Source organism: Opisthocomus hoazin, chromosome 2 (genome assembly GCF_030867145.1).
Source record: "Opisthocomus hoazin isolate bOpiHoa1 chromosome 2, bOpiHoa1.hap1, whole genome shotgun sequence".
In the NCBI taxonomy this organism is placed as follows: domain Eukaryota; kingdom Metazoa; phylum Chordata; class Aves; order Opisthocomiformes; family Opisthocomidae; genus Opisthocomus; species Opisthocomus hoazin.
This window is the reverse complement of record NC_134415.1, coordinates 53,840,766-53,861,011: the sequence shown is the minus strand read 5'-3', so window position 1 is coordinate 53,861,011 and position 20,246 is coordinate 53,840,766. Positions and strand designations below refer to the sequence as shown.

The following is a 20,246-nucleotide window of genomic DNA, read 5'->3' as shown; positions in this document are numbered from 1 at the left end:
ATCTTTAGCTGCATGGTGGTAAAGTTTATTGTATGAGGCAGGGAGAGACTTTCTGGATCCCAAGATGCTCCCCTCAGCACAGGCAAATACATCAGTTATTAAATAAATCAATTGTGCTCCAAGTTACGTTGTGCCTCCACTTCTATGGGAATGCTATTCCAGAATATTATCCCCTTTATAACCAGAAACCTTCTAATTTCCAGGTTTTGTTCATATTCAGTTTCAAACCATTTTTCTTTAGTTTACAGTGTTTCCTTTTTCCTTGGTATTTATACCTTCTAATGCACTTTTAAACAGGTATATCCTTTTTCAGCCTTTTGCTAGCCCCAAAAAGCCAAAATTCTTCAGCCTCCTCTCATAAAAAGGGCTCTTTAGTCTTTTTCTGCATCCCTTAGTAGTAAATCTCTGAATTAATCTTTTTCAAAAGCAAGCAAATCAGAAAACTTGTAGGGCACTAACATACCCAAGATGAGAAATATCTCATTATACCTAAAAGGACAAATGTACCTGATACATACCTTTATCTTTCTGCTATTCACAACACGTCCTACTCAGCAAGAAGTCCATGTAGAATAGGGTTTAATGTTATTAACCTTTTTGTTAAAACTAAAAGTACATATGCAAAACCAAAGAAAATAAGCTGTAGGACTGAAAAACAGTACAGTATCAAAACCTGAAAATACTATTTCAAAGCATCATTGTCAATCCAACATTACCTCACACAACTTCATATTGCATCTGTACTTTCAATTCTTCTGCAGAAATACGTTAATGCATATTAATATATGAAATTACTTAAAATGGACATAATTCATAATTGAAGAGCCATTGTTTTAAAGGTTGTTTTCAAGAAGTGTTTGAAATAAAGATGATGTCTATGATAAATCACTCAGAGATAAATTATTTTCTATGCTTGGATACATACTTCTAAGTTGACTTTAAAAAGTTAGTAACATAATGTACCTAAATCCAAGTAAACTCTTTTCACTATCTCAGCCAACATCAGCACAACACATGTGGATGAGTGAATCAGCAGAAATGGCATATTTATGCAGCTGCAGAATTTGGTCCAAATCCTACACGTTCTTCTCAAGCCACTCAGAACAGGCAAATTATCTATGACAATGGAGTCACTTCTACTGAAAAATTCAAGACGAGCAGCTGAATGCTTCGGAAAGAATTTTGATTTAGGTCTTAATTTATTTGTTGAATTTAATTCTATATACTAAATTCTAAGTACCAAAGGCAAAACCAGCTTCTCAGTCTATCCTATCTTTGTACAAATTTCTTGCTATACAGCACCTTACTGCCATTTTCTTTCTCCTGCCGTCTTTATAAAGAGCAATGTCAGCAATAACCTCTAACATCCTATTACAGAGGCAACTGAAATTCATTAAAAAAAGGGCGCTACCCAGTTTTCAAGGAGTAGCTGCTACGTGCAGTAAGGAGAAGCACATTTTCAAGGAAGAGATGTAACCTGGAAAGCTTTATTTCCTAGCAGCTAAATGTTGACATGCTGGTCCTCATCACGCTCTGTAAATTCTCTTACCCTCAGCCACAGTGAGCAGGTTGCCCAAATCCATGGAGGAGTGGCACTGGGCTGGCTCAGAGCTCTTGACGTTCCCCAGTGGCAAAAATGGGTCGTAATCACTGGAGGAGAGATCTGCCAGACTCAGCACGTAATGGCTTTGCTGAGTATACGTGCTGGAGCCATTCACACAACAGTGCAGAACCTGCAAGTAGACAAGCATGACACTGAAGAAGTAATAAAGTGTACATTGCGGTACCCACTTAAACACATTCAATGAGGAGTGACCCACCATAGTTTTTACAATGTGAAAGCCAGGACATGTGACAAAAAACCATCTATGTCTAAATACAGAGTTTTAAAAATAATACTCTTTGCCAGCACCTATTTTGTACTTTAGCAGCCCATTTCAAATAATTGAAATATTTCTGCAAAGATTATTTTCCCTGGCTCGTTGTTTTACGCATTTTACCTTTCTTTCTTCACCATCCTCTGTCCATTCTATGTCTCTGATCTTACCATCTTAACATTTTATATTCTTAACTTCTCATCTGTATGATTTCTGCCCACACTGCAAGAATTCATCATTTTCTACAGCTTGCTAAAAGCATTTCCGTGCCTAACAGGATCTGTGAAAGGCACCTTTAAACATCTAGACACAATAAATCATGTTCATTCCTCATACTCACTCTGTAAATATAGTCCAGTAAAGGAGCTTTGGATGCATGTTGATCTTCAAGAACACCAGCAGACACTGGCTCCAGCAGCATTTTCGTGGGTAATGCCATACACCAATCCAACAAGCAAAGTAGCAGTGAAACTATAAACTAAATGGAAATATGTAACACGGTATTTAGGTATATTCTATTAAATTCATTCAAACTTTAAGGTATGAGTTTAAAAGTTTAAAATACGACTGTGTTTCAAAATGACTTCATTTAATAACCATCTTGAACAGCACAAAGAAAGAATGGAGCCTGCTCTTTTCAATGACGTACCTTTTTATCTGCTTCCACAGAGGAGTATTCAGCACTCGGCAAAAGAAACGCAATAGTGGCCACAAGGATCTACATTAAAATAAACAAAATCCCAGAAAGACATTTGACTTCCTTCACTATAAAGACAGAGCATGAACTTCATTTGAACAGGGTATGAAAAAGGTTGAATTCTCTTAGGAGCATCTAATTGCCCTTATAAATCAATGTCCAAGTGAAATGAAAAGTTTTACTAAGCGTTTTGGAAATAAATCACTACAAATAAGATAAGTACACTGGTCCTAGGACTACAGCAAGAACAACAATTGCAGAAGAAAGAAAAAGTTAACATGAAGTCACAGTTACAGTAGCTCAAGTGAGGAATGAAGGAATTAAGACAACTTTGCATACAATTTCCATACAAACATTTTAAAGAAACTGACGTACTTCAGTAATTTTTCTGGACAGAGAGGATTCGTACTTCTGAAGCTTTTGCCAATAAGAAACCAACAGCTGAAGAACATCACAGGCTACCTGAGCTACCAGTTTATTGGAAAACTGGAAGAGAAGAACAGGTGATTAAAAGCCAAATAAAATATTCAGACACAATACAATGCATTCATTTTTTCTACATTTTAAATTATTTTGCATCTACACAAACAACAAAAAATGTTAATGTTGCAAAATCACACTGGCAACATTATGAAATAGCAGACTTGACGTTATCTGTATAATCTTAGTTTGGTCTGTTGTGGAAACCGTCTTTAGGTACATAATCACAAGCTATTTTTGAAAATATTTTGCACTTTTGTATAGGACACCACCTTGGCAGCACTGAAGAAATGTGCATATACTTCTCAGCAACTTCACAGAAGCCACAAGGATCTGAACCATGCTCACTGAACATAATGAGCTACTAATTACATGCAAAGCTTGAGAACTGGGAGACATCTTTTTGAAGATGGCCAATGCCGTATCAGTAACACTATGCAAAAGTCCTGAGCAGTTGTGTGTTAAGCAGCATCCTGTTAGTGCTTTAAGCAAGAAAAAGACAAACTAGCAGACTGTGCTACGTATAACCAACAACTATATCAAAAAAATGAAAATACCTTTTTTTACACAGTGTTTATTGATTACAGAGACTGTCATAGTAATACCTTCAGTGTTACACCTATGACATTGATCGCTTCCTTCACTTGGGGATGGTTTGTGCACTGTGTTAGTTCTTCACATATCCAAACTCCAAGGCCACAAATGGCTATGCATCTTTTTTAAAAGAAAAAGTGGTTTTGTCAGAAGTTTTAGAAGAATACTTAGAAAAAAGAAAGAAATGCACAAAGACACGATCTCTCTTTTCCCTCTCTCGGCTCACACAACAGGTTAACACCTTCCTGGCACAGCGTGAACCTCATCTCAATAGAGGTTCCACAGAGCTAAAGTGCCTAACTCATCCAAATAAGATCAAACCACAAAGCAGTAGGAAAAGCTCAGCTGTACAAGCACCAAAAAAAATCACCAGCGAGAAAGACTTCCCCACTTTTTCTTTTACTTAGATATCTTACCTCGCAGCTTCACTTGGCTCCTCTGTAGCATTCTTCAATAAAATATTTATGAGGTAGCACTAAAATAATAAAATAAATTAGAATAAGAATCTTTTTCATACATCCACTTTATTTAAAGTTATTTAATTTTGACATAGTTACAAGTGAAATAACTAATTCTCAGCCTGTTCTTAAAGCATTTTTACTACATGCCAATTTTATTCTGTCGAAGGAGAAATACTTACTGATTGCAGCTCAAATATACAGGCCCTTCTGGATAAATCTAATTGACTTAAACTCATGTACAGGAAGCAAGATGGAAATCAATTAATTTTCAGAGTTGATGGGTATTTACTAATGATGAGTGGTGATCACTTGATAATACAAACTATACTGTTTAAGTTCTAATCAAGCCATGTTTTCAAACGTTTATTCTTCTGTACAGAAAAGACACTTAAAATCAAGACAGTTTTAACACACCTCCAATGACTCTCCAAGGCCTGATGAAGAAAGCAAGAATGAGAGCCAGGCATGCTAAGGGTTTTGCATTCTCTCCGGTTCTACCTTCTCAGGCTGTATAACGAATTCAGAGATTCCTCCCCGGCTTTACCTAACTTTGCGCAGTGGATCAGCGTGGTGCCACAAGTTTATCGAAAAACAACAGAGGCTTGTGTGAGGGCAACCATTTGGACAGGTCTCACCTGCAAGTGATGCTCCAGGTCACCTTGGTTGGGTCTTTATGGGATGGCACGTGTGATTTTTCCCCACCAAGAGTATTACTGTGAAGGTCATTAATTTACAAAGCCTTCTATCCAGCAAAACAACTCATGTCTCGGGGTGTCCCATTGAAATTAATTCTCAGGGAAAAGCTATTCACATAACTTGATGGTTCTGTCTAATAGTGGAATTTTCTTTACATTTTACTCTAATACCAACAAGGCAAAAAACATCTCCCCTTATGCACACCCCACATCTCTTACAGGACAAACTACTATACACAGATACAATGAATGGACACTTTAAATAATACCACCAACACCTTTTAATGAAATTACTTGATAGGCATCTGGCTGGAGAACATCGTATTTGATCATAGCCAGTTCACTCTCATTGAAAATAAAATGTAATTTGCAGTATCTAAGCTTTGTTAATTTTATGGTGCGTGTTAAGAAAAGCAATGCTTATCAAATAGGTAAATATAATGTGTGCTGTTGTGGGGTTTTGAGGAGAAGGAGGGGTTCATTATTTTTAAACATAAAGTACATGGTAAAAATGAAGTAAATATATAGTAAAAATAAGTTAGATTACATAAGGATTTAGTAACAAAATGTGACTTTACCTTCACATCTGCTGTTCCCGCGATGATATCACCAGCTTCTGAAATGGGTCGCAAGAGTGGGATTTCTTGGTAGATATTTGGAAAGCAAACAAGAGAACCAAGGATGGTGTGAGCTTCTGAACGGGGAGCCTAACGAATGAAAAGTAAACAAAAACATTTTCTTCATGAAATTATGAAAATGGCATAAGCTATGAAGCTAGTGTGTATCACTACGAATATGAGATGTGCTCTATTCACAAAGTAACACTGGAAGTGTCCTGAGGAACATGTCCCAGTAGCTTTTCCATTACAACTACAGCAAAAGCAGTATGAAAGCAGCTACTTACAGGCACTTATTTGCCTATGCTTTTTGCTGCTGTGTTGCTCTGCTCTTTCTCTGAGGCCAAGAGCCTCCTCCAGCAGGCACCTGGCCCCACTCCTAAGTATATTCTACATTTTTAATACCTCCTCTGCCATTAGACAATCCAACTATAAGTGATTTGGTGTCAATAAAAAATACAGAACAACCTAAAGAAAAGCTGAGTGACTTTTAAGCACTAATCCAGCACTACTGTTAGCTGATGGTGTGACACAAAGGACAGCACAATGCACTCAAACTGACTGTATACATGATAAAAATGCATAGAGAGATTCCTACTTCAATAAAACCATCAAAAGCAACATGACATGAGCTATAAATGCATTAACTACTGCTACAAAATCTTGCATAATGTTGAAAATACACTGCACTCTAAGTTTTATGCTTGTAGGAGAAATGGAAGGTGGTATTGCTATTTTTTTTTTCCTCATAGAAGTTGAGTTTTTATTTCTTATTAGCACTTTAAGCTTTGGATCAATGATCAGGCCGATCAGTATTTTTAAAGAGATGTCAGAAAATTAATGGCTGTAAACTCTTTGAGGGACAATGGAAAAAGCGCAGCTAGGCTCACCATTTCAGTCCTGCTGAAATATGAGAGGGCTGCGTCCCTGCGCAGGGCCACCCGCTCAGCTGCACAAATGTCAAGAGCAGCGGTAAAAGCACTTCGCCAAAACGGACAGAAAGGTCTCCCCTGAACCAGTGTTTCATGTACAACAAATCTTTCCTGGTTTTCCCAGGATTGCCAGCGCTTTATATTTTGGCATCCAGTCATCGATTTGCTATTATCCTTCACTCATTTAGCTGTTTAGAGTTGGATTTCTATTAGTAATGATATTTAGTAAGAAATTCTGTATTACCAAAAGAGTTCCATATTTTCAATATTTGCTCACTGAGAAAAAGCTAATGAGATTCTGAAATCCAAGTCTTGCTTTTAGCACACAGGCGTGCTGCAATATTAGCAGGGATATGATTTCTCACACTTTGGCCTTTTGATGAAACACCTTTGCAATACTAGTGTGTCACCTTATCCCACAATTTCACACATCAGCTGCCATGGTATCTGCCCCAAGAGCCCTCTTTCGCATTGCACTAATGAGACAACACCTGTTAGAGTGGAGACATCCGAACCTCGTTAGCAAGCGCGTGCTCTTGGGGGATAGGGGTGCTGGGCATTGCCATACTTACCTCCAGCATGTCTGTGCTCAGAACCCTGGCCGCTGCAGTAATGAAGTCTCCTATCAGCATCGTAAAGCCAGGCAAGCCCAGGAAGAAAAACCAAGGTGGGCAGTGCTTTATGACAGTATTTAAGATATCCTGAAAGAGAAGTTACCTGCTTGAGAATAAATAGGCACAAGAGAAAAAGAAAAAAAAAGCCCAAAACCAAAAGGGACAGTTTGAGAAGACCTAATTTTGCAATTCACGGTTGCAACTTCCACACTAATCAAGGTGATAATTCACAGAGCCACACAGCTCTGTGTATAACTGATCATCACATAACAACCACCACTTTCCCCTGCCGATGCATGTAGTAGGAATAGCGTATTTCGTATTTTGGTAATATTTGTAGTCTTAAAAACCTGTTACAAAACCCCAAAACACCCATGCCTTTTCATGTCTAAGCATAAAAGCCCTGTTCTTCTCTTAAGTAAGACTTCGGATTCAAAACATTCAAACCTTTAATCAATTTAAGATGAAGTATTACACCACTCCAAATGCAATATTTCCTAAAATCACATTACTCAAAATTCTGTAGCCCTAAAAACATGAGATGACATAAACGACCGCCACGTTTGCCCTGAAGCAGCTCAAGGCAGTAACTGACAGCAGGTGACTTACTACTGTTAGGCTGCTCCAGCACATATTGGCTTTTTTAAGCTATTCTGGACTTGTTCAGAAATACAGCTATGTCAAATGCAAGAAGCGATCGTACACAGCACAGTAACACAGATAAATCTATGTTAACTAGATTGTGCCAAATCACTCTTATTCTAAATAATTAAGATAGCAAATACAGATAAGCCTTGGGGAAAAAAAAGGAGTTTTGCTGAACTTTTGAAGGAACAGAGAGGGTTTTTTGTTTTGAAGAGGTAGCACTATATGTGTAAGAATAGACCACCAACCACAGCTTTGCTCCCTGTGATACAAAACCCGTTTGAGATTAGTGTTTCAACTTTAATCCTTCCACATTTCGATTCTTCACAGTCTCTCCAAATCAGAACAGCGCTCCTGCATTTGAGTTAAGACTTCATTCCTACAAGGTTTCAACAGGTTTAAAATTAGGCACAAAATCTATATAATCCTTGGCTGCAACACTATATTTGTTGAAGAATTAGATAAAGCTATTTCTATATTGAGTAAAACATTATTTTTCGTCTCAGTAAAATTTCAAAAGAAAAGTTGCAAAGGAAAACCATTTTCAATGTCCGTCTTCACTGGTTTTATCATGTGTGAAAAAAGGCTTGACTTGAATTTAGTACCTGAATGTGTCTGTATGCTCAATTTCTACATCAGAAACTAAAGAACTCAAACTCATTTTTTTCTATATGAAGATATGCTTTAACTACACTAGTATTTTCTCAAAGCTCTACTAAACACCTGGACATAACCTATTTAGTGTTCCACTGAAGTATTTACAGCAGTAACATCCTATGAAATAACAGTGTATATATTTTAAATAAATAATATTGGGTTTTAGCATACTAGCAGATAATGCTTTCACTTTCCTGAATAGGCGAAAATGCCACTCGAGTTAATGTTTAAACTAGTTTTAATCACTTCCTTTGATACATTTTAAAGTCAATATCAGTCAATGCAAACATTCAAAAAGAGAGCAGATGGATGCAGCAGCTCATAAAGTGGGTGGTAAACTCACACTCAGAGCAGAACAAAAGATCCACCTTTTTATAATTAAGGGTCTGATTAATGCACCGGGCTCCTCACAACACAACGCACCTGTAATTATGAGCGGAGCCAGGTACTGCGATGTGTTTGGTCTCTGAATAATTGGGCATCAAACTATAGAGCGGCAGATGGGAGTACACTTCTGTTGACATATGCCACAATAAAAGAGCCCGTGCTAACCTGGCCTGAAAGGTAACAGAACCTAGGAAGCACAAAGACCTGCCACAAACAACTGCGTTAACTCCTGTCCTCGCTCCATCAATCCCATCTGTTAAATACCACTGTAACGATCACCCGGCTTCTTCGGCTCCTAACTATGGTCACTGTATAGAGCACTTAAAATGAAGGTAAAACAGAAATTGCAAAACCATTACTCTAGTATGTTAATACTTGTGAATTTACAGCACAGCATAACTAATACAACTTCAACAAATGCTGTGACAACACACACATTCCAAAAAGCTGTAAGAATGCAGCTGTAGAGATCTACCTGCTGTTTATGAGATGCACTGCTACTAAAAAAAATAATTTTTCATAATGAGAAACTCTTGAAAAATTTATTTTGAAAAGTTAATGAAACAATCCTCAACTTCTCTTTTTTGTTATGTAGCTTCAAACTGATGAATTCACAGCACAGATCATACGCTGCAGTGCCACAACACACACACAACTGTTAAAAGTTAACAATGTGCAAGTGCATAAGAGTGCAAAGAAAAATGTGTTCAGCCTAGCTTTTCATTAGTTTCCACTGCCATTTTTAATCTCAGGCATTTCAGTATAAATTTGTGATATTTTGAGTGACTTAATTTAAATGAGCACAAGGCAGAATACGTGTCCTGACTATAGTATTTTTGTTCTACTTCGGCTTACTCCAAACAGAATGGACAGGAAAGAAACCATAGCCCAGGAAGGTGCTTACAGGTAAAATTTGACAGTTTTTCTCCCATTTCCCAATTAGCACACTTTCATGCACAACCCAGCTAACAATAAAAGTGTGATTTCACACAGTAATTCAGTAGCATGGCGAGCTTATCAGAAGATTCAGGCTTATGAGAAAGCGACCAAGTGAGAACATATGTCCTATCGGTGATATTGCAAAAATCAGGTAATTCAAACAGAGGCAAGTTGTTTCCTTCCCTTCAAAGCGCTGTTCTATAAATGTAAACTCTGTTCAGCAGCTTACAGCCTAGTAAATGAATCACTTTAATTGAATGCTATGTACACAGTAACTGGAAAAACACAAGCAATACAAAAAACATATGGTGATGGCAATAGAAATTGGTTTACTCATTCTGTACAGTGTTGTTTCTTTACTTCTTTCATAATTGACCTTTAGAACGATAAATGTGTAAAATAATTTTGGTTTATTATGGCTCCAAACCTTTCAGCAATTACACAAAATGAAAATTTTAAAGGAAGTATTCATTCTGGAAGCATTTCCATTGTTTACATAATTGCACAGCTATAATTTAGCATTCATGTTGTTAAAGAAAAGTGAAAAAAGGACCATTATGGACTATTTCAATTCAAAACGATGCTCTATAGTGTTAAAAATGGGAAGGAGGGGAGAGAAGGGGGCAATGACACGCATGTCCTTCTCAAATGCATTAACCCTATAAATGGCATAATATTTCAGTATAGGTTAATCTAGTAATCCGAATAATAAAGTCATAAACATCCACTAAGTGAAAAAAAAAACTATGCAAGTTCACTGAAAGGTCAATTACAAAAATATTCTTCACCTAATTTTTGTTCAAGCTTTTGCAGATTACAGGTGTAACTAAATAGCCTGCCATCTGCCTTCATCACGTTTCCAATTGTCCCAACAGGAACAACATGGATTTTTCACTTAAAGTTCATTCTGTTCTTCACTGAGAGACTCCTCATTAGAGGCTGAAATTTACAGCACAGGAAAGATTATTAATTTACACAAGAGTGAAGTGGCAAATCCTTCATTTTCCTTTTTTAAAAGAACAAACACTTCCATTTACTTCTTCCATTTACTTAGCTATCATTACATTTTAGGTAAGAGTTAACTTGTCAAAAATTAAGTTGCAACAAAAATTTGTGAAGTATTTTGACACCCTCAGAAAGCACAGGATTAGCTTGTCAGAAAAATCCGTTTCAATCTGTCATTTAAATCTAACCTCCAAAAAACTTCTATCTGCTGAAGTATCTTGTGGCTGGAATGCAATAGGGAGAGAGATTAAAAACCAGAATAACACGTTACATTTGTAAAACATGGATAAGGTTATTCACAAGCACTAAAAGATGACAGATTACTGCATAAATCACCTGCTGGTAATTGCTCCTTCCCCTCTACATTAGAAACACCTCTCTTTTGCAGTCATATTAATACCAAAAAACGCCACCCCAAAGCTCTTGTGCTGACAGAGAGGTGCTCAAATGCCCTATTAACAGAGCTCAGACATATGCAGTGAACAGAATTTTTGAAGTTTCTCCCCTTTTTAGAATATGTTTGATATTTTCACAAGCTAGGAGACCATTGGGATTAAGGATACACTTCGAATGGAAAAAAATGTTTTACGTTCATGCACACTGAGAGGAAAATATCTGAATATCCATTTGCTACAGGTACAGAGGTATGGGTAGTGAGAACACAGTTTCTAGTCCATGGCACTGCTTGAAATGTGGAGACGACTTTGTGTTGCCATAAGGATTTCTCCCAAAAGCCTGTGGCAGGACCACTTCAAAGTCTCCAACCATAAGAAACCAAGGTGGCCATGCTGAAGCACCTGTAAAGCACTGGATTAACCATTTACAGGGAAGGTGGTTCTAGGGAAGGGAACCTGAGCACACCTCAGAGGACAGCGAAAGGAGCTCCCTATGGTAGCAGCACTCTTAACACTTTCCACTTTCACCTGTGTGCTGTATCATTTTTCAAGACGGAACACTTGCAGAGTAGAAGTGATTGTTTAGCACATTTTTATTAGAACATCCCCCAAAATGGAAAAGATGTTAAACCTTTATTTGCTTAAAATAGTCACTCTTAGAATTTCTCATGTAACCTTGCTCAACAGACAAAGGTAACTGCTAAGGGAGAAGTTGAAATAAAACAGATCTGAAGCAGAGAAGCGCAACTGCATACAGAGGGAAAAGGAGACTGATCCTGAAGACACAGACCAGTTGAAATAAGCAGAGGGAAAGGGGGAAGTCAAGCAAGAGTGCCAAGTATGACATGATGCAACAGTGTTGCATTGCAGGGGCATGTTAACAAAGAAACTTACTTCAGGAGATCCCAAAGCTACAACCATGACTGAAGAGGTGGAAGAAAAGGTGTGAGCAAATAGAATCAAGAGAGATGTTGCCTCTATTTCAAAATATCTCTTTCTATTCTGGACCCAGCTCAGAAAATCCCCACAAAGGAGCTTACAAGTGGCAGGCACTCCAGCAAGATGCTGCTGGGAATACAGAAGAAACAGACAGAACACTGACTGCAAAACAGAAGCATGGGTGGGATAGAAGCAATTTAGAAAGAGCAAAAGCATTGGAAAAAAAAAACAAACAACACACCCAACCAAAACAAAAACCCCAAACTATCAAAATTGCTCCAGAACACACAGCTCCCGCAGTCAGCATTACCTGGTTCTCCCTTTCTTCCAGTCAATCCTAGCAGCTATTTTTCTCCAGCATTTCCAATTTATGCCGCTCTGAGTAAGCAGAGGGGTATGCAGGATATCCTGTGAGACCTTGGCATTTGTATTTTTGTCTCTACTGGAAACATGCTGTGTGTTAACACTTTTTCACAGTACTCATACAGCACACAATGGAAGCACACAGGCAAATTTTCTACAGAAAGTGAGACATGGGGGAGATTAAAAGAGGGAGAAATTCGTGGTAGCAATTGGAAGAAAGTCACAAGAAACTAAAATCTGGGAATCTAAGCCTTAAGAAACTGTATTATGATTATTTTCTTTTAAATGGCAGTCTGGAAAGAAATCTAAAATGCGTTACAGTTTCTGAAATGCTGTACAACTAAGGGCCCTTATGTGCAACATTATCAGGCAGAAATATGAGCAAGAATTACTTACTCCACAGCGTACAAAAGCAAAACTGCTCATTTACTGTACCTTTAGAAGACAATGCTCTACCCCAGCTAATACATGTCCCAGTGAACAGCATTAATGGCTGAGCAGTCTAGAAGTTGTACACTGCTCCTCACTGTTGAATAAGAACTTAAGAGAAAGATATAAAAGCTGACAAGTACTTTTTTTAACAAAAAACTTGAGATGAATGTTAATAGAAATAGGTAATTAATATGGCTTCTACGGTACCAACTCTACTAAAAAATGCTTCATATTGTTAATTAGCCACCTCTGATACAAAGAGCTACACTACAATCAGTGTTTCTACATAAGCTTACTACATAGCTTGTGTAGCTTCCTTTCCATAATCAGCAACAGCGTATTTCAAACAAATTCAGAGGCTTATAGACAAGCGTAACGTACATTAGTATATCATCATCTTTACTGATAAATTATTTCATCTAAGTCATCCTTTTACTATTAAAAGGAATTGAGCTAAAAACATAGCTGTTAACTTCTCTGCCTACAGCTGGGCTGCGTTCTGCGGGCAGTCCAGTCTGCATGTGCTGAAATTTAATCACCAAGGACATCTGTCAACTCATTTGGATTTGGGACTTCTTTTTTTCTTCAATATTTAAAGTTTGTTCTGCCCTTCACATCACTGAACTAAAAAAAGCCATCAGCACAGACTCTTTCCTTTTCTATTACTTGCCCTTTCCACAGAGAATTTCTGAAGTCTATACATTTTATTATGTTACTTAATATCTTCTTACATACATAAGCACTCTATTTCAAAGATACTCTGGCAAGCCGGTATAATTGTACATTTATTAAACTTACTTGTTAAAGTTCACTTCAAAAGTCAGAAATATAAATATTTGATTGCAGCCTTTCAGTACTTAAAAGGAGCCTATAGGAAAGATGGGGACAATCTTTTTAGTAGAAACAACAGTGACAGGGCGAGGGGTAATGGTTTTAAACTAAAACAGGGTAGGTTTAGGCTGGATATAAGGAAGAAATTCTTTACAATGAGGGTGGTGAAACACTGGAACGGGTTGCCCAGAGAGGCAGTGGAGGCCCCATCCCTGGAAACATCCAGGGTTAGGTTGGACGGGGCTCTGAGCAACCTGATCTAGTTAGCGGTGTCCCTGCTTGCTGCGGGGGGGCTGGACTAGATGACTTCTAGGGGTCCCTTCCGACCCAAAACTTTCTATGATTCTATGATAACTAACCTGATAGCTCACTTTTCAGATATCCTCTCACTCCTGGGCAAAACCATGGTGGCACATGTTGTCAACAGGTTACACCAGGCACATTATATGATGCTAAAGACCTGGTAGCAGGGTGAGACTTCCTAAAAAAATTACACTAAACAGCTGGGGGGTTGAAGCTTGAAAAATATTGTAGACCTGCCTCTTCTTTTACAGCGTAACTACAAGATAAGCACCTAACTTGCACTGCACTCTCTTCTCAAAGAAAGAGTGCAAATTTAGACAGAAGTAAGACAGTGTCACAAAAATCCACAGAGGCTTTAGGAGAAAGCCACCAATAACTTAGAATCATAGAATAGCTGGGGTTGGAAGGGAACTTTAAAGGTCATCTAGCCCAACCCCCCTGCAGTGATCAGGGACATCTTCAACTGGATCAGGTTGCTCAGAGCCCTGTCCAACCCATGAATGTTTCCAGGGATGGGGCATCTACTACCTCTCTGGGCAACATGTTTCAGTGCCGCACCACCCTCAACGTAAATTTTTTCCTTATGTCTAGTTTAAACCCACTCTCTTTTAGTTTTAAACCATTACCCCTTGTCCTATTGCAACAGGCCCTGCTAAAAAGCCTGTCCCCATCTTTCCTTTAAGTACTGAAAGGCCACAATAAGGTCTCCCCGCAGCCTTCTCTTCTCCAGGCTGAACAGACCCAACTCTCTCAGCCTTTCTTCATAGGAGAGGTGCTCCAGCCCTCGGATCATTTTGTTGGCCCTCCTCTGGACTCGCTCCAACAGCTCCATGTCCTTCTTGATCTAGGGGCTTCCAGCTGGACTCAGGACTCCAGGTGAGGTCTCACCACAACAGAGGGGCAGAATCACCTCCCTCGACCTGCTGGCCACACTTCTCTTGATGCAGCCCAGGATACGCTTGGCCTTCTGGGCTGCGAGCGCACATGGGTGGCTCATGTCCAACTTTTCACCCACCAGTAGCCCCAAGTCCTTCTCAGCAGGGTTGCTCTCAATCCCTTCATCCCCCAGCCTGTACTGATAGCTGGGGTTGCCCTGACCCATGTGCAGGACCCTGCACTTGGCCTTGTTGAACCTCATGAGTTTCACACAGGCCTACCTCTCCAGTTCATCCAGGCCCCTCTGGATGGATTATTATCCAGATGGATAGGAGGATTATTTAAGTATCAACATACCAGAACCAAGGAATCAGAATTATCTCAACAGTTGCTTTTCTGAGAAGCGGGCTGAATAGTGTTAGTAGTATTTTGGAATTGCGTTTTGGTACTTCTGCTCTTCAGCAAAAACAACGAAGCTATGAAGCAAGGAGATGCTTATGTACCTTTTCAAGTTCACAAAGCAAAAATTACTGCTACAGTAAGCAACCAGTAGCAATAATAACATACATTTCCATGCCTGGTTCAGGTATTCGTAAAATTTGTGCACTGCAGTATTAGACGTTGGTTTAATTTAAAAAGCTAGATTTACTGCCCAAATCAAGAGACATGTATAGTTGCAGTCACTGGAACAGGGGTTTTTCAACCATCAGTCTCAACTAGCAGCATAAGGCAGCTACACTTACTCAAACTGCAACAGGCTATCCCATGGCATATCTTGAAAATCATACCCTAAGAACATTTCATGATTTTCCATAATCTAGATGTGGAATTGGAGCAACTGTAGGTGAACTACCTCCACTAACCCACGACGTGCTATGAACGTGCAAATTCACTTTCCTTTACATTGGAGGTCAAGGAAGGGAGGTGCTAAGCCTCAGTGAGCTTCATTCATAAAACACCGCAGGAAAAAATCCAGGCTCATCACAGCATCAGAAAATTGCCCACCGACTTGAGTGGTACAGGAGGAGAATCATCATCCCGAAGACGGTCACTTGCCCCCTGACCTCAGGCCCCTTTAGAAGCTGGAAGTAATTACAACGCCAGACTGTGACTTACTCCATACTGTCGTTTATGCAATGACTTCTCTCACCTGAAAAGGTGATGCAATTGTTACAGAGAATTGTTCACTTCTTCATACAGAGATGTTTGTTGTTTAGACACTTCCACATGGACAAATTAGATGCAGCTCATAACCTCACTATCTCCTTTCTCAGCTGCTAAGCTAATTGCTACATCTTGAACTCAGAGTGCCATGGGAGCTTTCTATAAAATATACCCTTACATTGCTCTTTTATATACCCCATGAGACAAGTCTGCAAAGTTAGGTTGCACTTGCTGGGAATAATATTGCATTAATTTATAACCATATTAAAAAATGTACTATTTTGTTTTTGTATCAACACCAAAATCTACACAATACACCAGAAATTCTGTATACTCATATCCTTAAGGGAGGAGGGAAAGAGAAATGTATAGCAAAAAGAAACATTTCTGATGCTAACTAAAATACTGATAATCACATTCAGGTCAAAGAGGTTTCTGACTTATTTTTTTAAATTATATAGCCACCTAAAAAGCTCTTCTGAAGTAGCCAGTGTGATTTCCTGGAGCTGGTCTACCTTTCTGTTGCTTTCCCCCACAATTCTGAAGTTGCACTAGACATACACACAGAAGGAGAATTCCTCTATGAGAAAACCCGTTGCCTTTCTCCTGTAAACGTTTCTTAAGAGTGAGAAATTTATGCTTGTGCTTAGCAAACAAAAACTATCTGTGCTAAAAAAATCTGTACCAAAGTTTATTTTGGTATGTGATAACTTGAACCCTAGAAACCATGTTTTGATGAGGGCAGATTCTGCAGTGCTACAAAATACCACGGTCCATGTTCCAGTGATCCTTGTGCCCCATGATATCGCACCCTCTTTTATAAGAAGTTTATCAGGTAACAACGTATACCAAAAAACACTGAGAAGTACAAAAATCATAAAATGAGTACTGGTACTGTGTTGTCGTCATTGTACATCATCCTGTTTCTTACAGGAAGCTGTGAGACCCTATGACAGCAAAGTGCTTCGCAATGCACACTTTATGCTTTGTGCGTATCGGAGGAGGTACTTCCGCCTCATACAATGCATTCCTGCATCTGCAGGTTACCCTCAGCATGCAAATTGTCTGACTAGTCACAACACCCATCAAGCACCTTGACGCTCATCATACTGGAAATACAGAAATAGGTATAAGGATCATGCTGCGTATCAACACGGTGCAAGAGAATCCAAGCTCCAAAGCACCACGAGTTAACACCTCAAACCGGTTTCATAGCTAAGGAAAGCAGAACTGGAAGGACAGTAGCACAAGAGAAAATTTGTGGTCGAGTGTGCCACCAAGAGGCAAAAAAAGCAAAACTGAGAGAGGGAAGAACAAAAGAGCAGCATCAGCGTGCAGAGTATCTGGGAAGCCCTGGAACGATGTGCAACGCGGGGTCTGCCTTCACTACGCAGTCTTCACTTCATCTGCTTTAACTTCTGGATTGTAACTCTGCACAAGGACTGAAATCCCCTGTGCAACAAAGCAAGAGGCTTCTGCGCAACTGTTATTAACACCAAAATGCAATAAACAGGGTGAGAAACAGTTCAACAACAACCAACCCCACATTTTAAAAATCTCCCAATTTCTATGTAGGAATTGGTTCTCTAGGAAGCACCCTGTAGATTAGAATAAAGGATTTCAAAACATAAAGCACCCTATAGCTTAGAACAAAGGAACTGCCGACAGCTGGACATCTGTGGAAATCCAACCATTTCATGGAAATGTGCAGATGAAAACAACTTAAGTCTCAAAATTACTGACATCTTCCATCCCTATGGTCCTGTGTTGGCAGTGGCTGCTTTACTGATTTAAGGGTGTTTGTTTTCTCAAATATGAGTGTTTTGTTTTGTTTTTAAATGTGGTTTATATGAGGCTTTAAAGTTTCTTCAGTTGTGTGTTTTATGAGAGGATTTAATGCTTTGTGGTTTTTAAAATTCAGGGGGTCTGATCATAGTGGGTGTTATCACACAGGGGTTTTTTTCTGTAGAGGAATGAAGTCACTCTGTACACCAAGCAGTGTTAAACTGTCAGAAATCTGAATGGCGTTAGCGAAATGAGCGAGTGATGAGCTCTTCATTACTCTCACATAACATACAGAGAGTGGCAAAAAAGGGAGTTTGCACTACACTTCTATTTTTCCCCATTTGTGCTTTACAAATAGCAGATGCTTATGTTTTCTTCTAAGTTTCAGCAGCAGGCAGGACTCTCAGGTTTTCCAGAATAAAACCCCTTTCTTTCTATTCTTCCCTCCCCTTTACATATTTAAAAAGAAGATTTTCCAAATGCTCTAACTTTTCAGAAGGGGAGCTGAGATTCAGAGGGCAAGGGTCTGGTAACAATTCATCATTGCTCTCTTTCATGTCAGAAATAACCAAACCTGTCCAAGCATCTTCCTGCTGGCTTACTAAAGGCATCAGAAGCAACGCTCAGAAGCAGCAGATGTGACCACTACAGGATTTACAAAGGGATCTGTGTGCCCTCTGCTGGCATCCATAGCACAGCTCTAGCCATTGCTTTCATTAGACTATGTATTTTAAGGAGGAAAACTCACTCCTACAGCTATAAAAACATAGAAAAGTTTTTAGACATTCTCTATTTTGTCTAAAGATTATTTCCTATAGTTTTTATGAGTATTTAGCTGTTTCTGTGGCCCAATAATCTTCTTACATCTCGACAGATTGAGTCTTTTCCTCATCTCCCACTTCATTAATTAGGCCAAATCAGGACACAGGGACTTAGAAACAACAATTATCCACAGAAACAGAATGTTTTGCCAGCATCTCTTGGTTACAGTGATAAGACAACCTTCTGTCTCAGTTCTCCCTTCAGTCCCCATTGCACCAGTTAAAAAGAGCTGGTATGACAGTTTTAAACACCCCCTGAAGGACTAATCTTTAAGGGGAAAAGTCTGAAGATGACAACATTAATTCTAATTTTTGAGGACGTCCTTGCAAGCAATGGCACTGGGCATTCAAACAGGTGTGCTGAGAGCAGACACTGCTAACAGGTTAACATAAAGCTCTTCACAGCCTCTCCTTTGCCCAAGATCGTGTCTAGCATGTTACCTCATGACAGAAGGTGAAAACATCTGTAAGATGAGCTAGGAGTAACTGCTATCTCCCTGAAGTTGTAAATAACTTGAACAACAGACCAGCTCCAGCAGCTGCTCTGGAAGCACAGACTTCACAGCATCACAGTTCATACAGGAACGTGGTAGCACTGTTGGACACACTAGGGTCCTGCTTTGCCAGAACCTAAGTTTAAACGTATTGGTCAAACATGCAATGTAGCTCAAGACCTAGTATCAACTGAGTGAACATTTTTAACATGAGCAGCTTGTCCCACTAACCGTGCAATGCAGATGGACAGAAACTCATCACAGATTATTCCTCAAAAATGTAAGAAACCAAGAAAGAAACATCAACCACCATCTGTGATGCAGTTGTGACAGCAAGTCACAGATCAGTAGCTGTTTAAAAAATTGTAACTAGGGGAGCAATGAGAAAGTTAGGACTGTGTAATCTAAAGAGAGATACAGACTAGGCTACACAGGATAATCCCATGCAACAATTGTTGCAAAGCATTGCTTCCTTTCTGCTTCAGATACTCAAATATGAAAATACACACATTTCCATCAACATGCAGTAATAAATTAATTTTTTTATCAAGTAAAGCCTGTACCTGGTCTTCACTTGTTAAGCCAAGATGCATCACAAAATAAAAATGAATGAGGAAATCCGAATTTGGCAGAACATCTTGACGCCTAGTCATCATAGCGCAGATCAGCCTGTATGCCTGAAGTTTGCCTTCCTTATATTCATTTGGCAGGGTGGTTGCCTGAAAAGAGCAAAAACCTTGTATTACTACGTTTTTTTCTAGTAACCAGCTAACTCAAAACTGTCCCTTCTGCAGATTTTCCATAAAGAAAATCTGTTCCACGTATTTATTAAAATAGATTCAAGTTCAAATAGCTTTTGGAGGCTGTTCATCTTCTTAGCCAGCAATGATCATAAAAATCAAAAATAACGCAACCAAACATACACAAATTCAGTACTGATATAGTAGAAGATACTAATGTGGGAAAATTTTAGAAATAACTTGCCTTGAACAACCATGATGCAAATATTCTGAGAGGAGGAATTAAGACAGGAGGAGAGGGAGTAGACTGATTATCCACACTTATAGCAAGGTTGTCCCGTATCTAAAGTTTTTAAAAGAAGATAGTTAATAAAACTGATAGTTTACTTTATTAATGCTCTTTATTTCATGTTATTACTTTTTTATTTGATTTACTTCAAATACACTACACCCTGTACTATACGGAGTTCCCACATAAGCCAAAACTAGCAGGAAAGCTTGTT

General features: G+C 38.9%; 1 protein-coding gene across 7 annotated transcripts in view; it reads right to left on the bottom strand.

Moving 5' to 3' along the window:
* The window catches only part of RALGAPA2 (Ral GTPase activating protein catalytic subunit alpha 2), a 138,266-nt gene that overhangs the window by 66,976 nt on the left and 51,044 nt on the right, over positions 1-20,246 (bottom strand). For all 7 annotated transcript variants that reach the window (XR_012763142.1, XM_075413686.1, XM_075413682.1 and 4 more), the window contains 10 exons: positions 19,988-20,086; positions 19,567-19,722; positions 6,926-7,054; positions 5,383-5,511; positions 4,065-4,123; positions 3,660-3,768; positions 2,950-3,060; positions 2,527-2,595; positions 2,218-2,355; positions 1,550-1,733 (listed from right to left, as the gene is read on the bottom strand). Coding sequence is in view for 6 of the 7 variants with exons in the window: in XM_075413686.1 (XP_075269801.1) it covers positions 1,550-1,733; positions 2,218-2,355; positions 2,527-2,595; positions 2,950-3,060; positions 3,660-3,768; positions 4,065-4,123; positions 5,383-5,511; positions 6,926-7,054; positions 19,567-19,722; positions 19,988-20,086 (1,183 nt within the window). In the remaining variant the exon portion in view is untranslated. The remainder of the gene's footprint in view (positions 1-1,549; positions 1,734-2,217; positions 2,356-2,526; positions 2,596-2,949; positions 3,061-3,659; positions 3,769-4,064; positions 4,124-5,382; positions 5,512-6,925; positions 7,055-19,566; positions 19,723-19,987; positions 20,087-20,246) is intronic.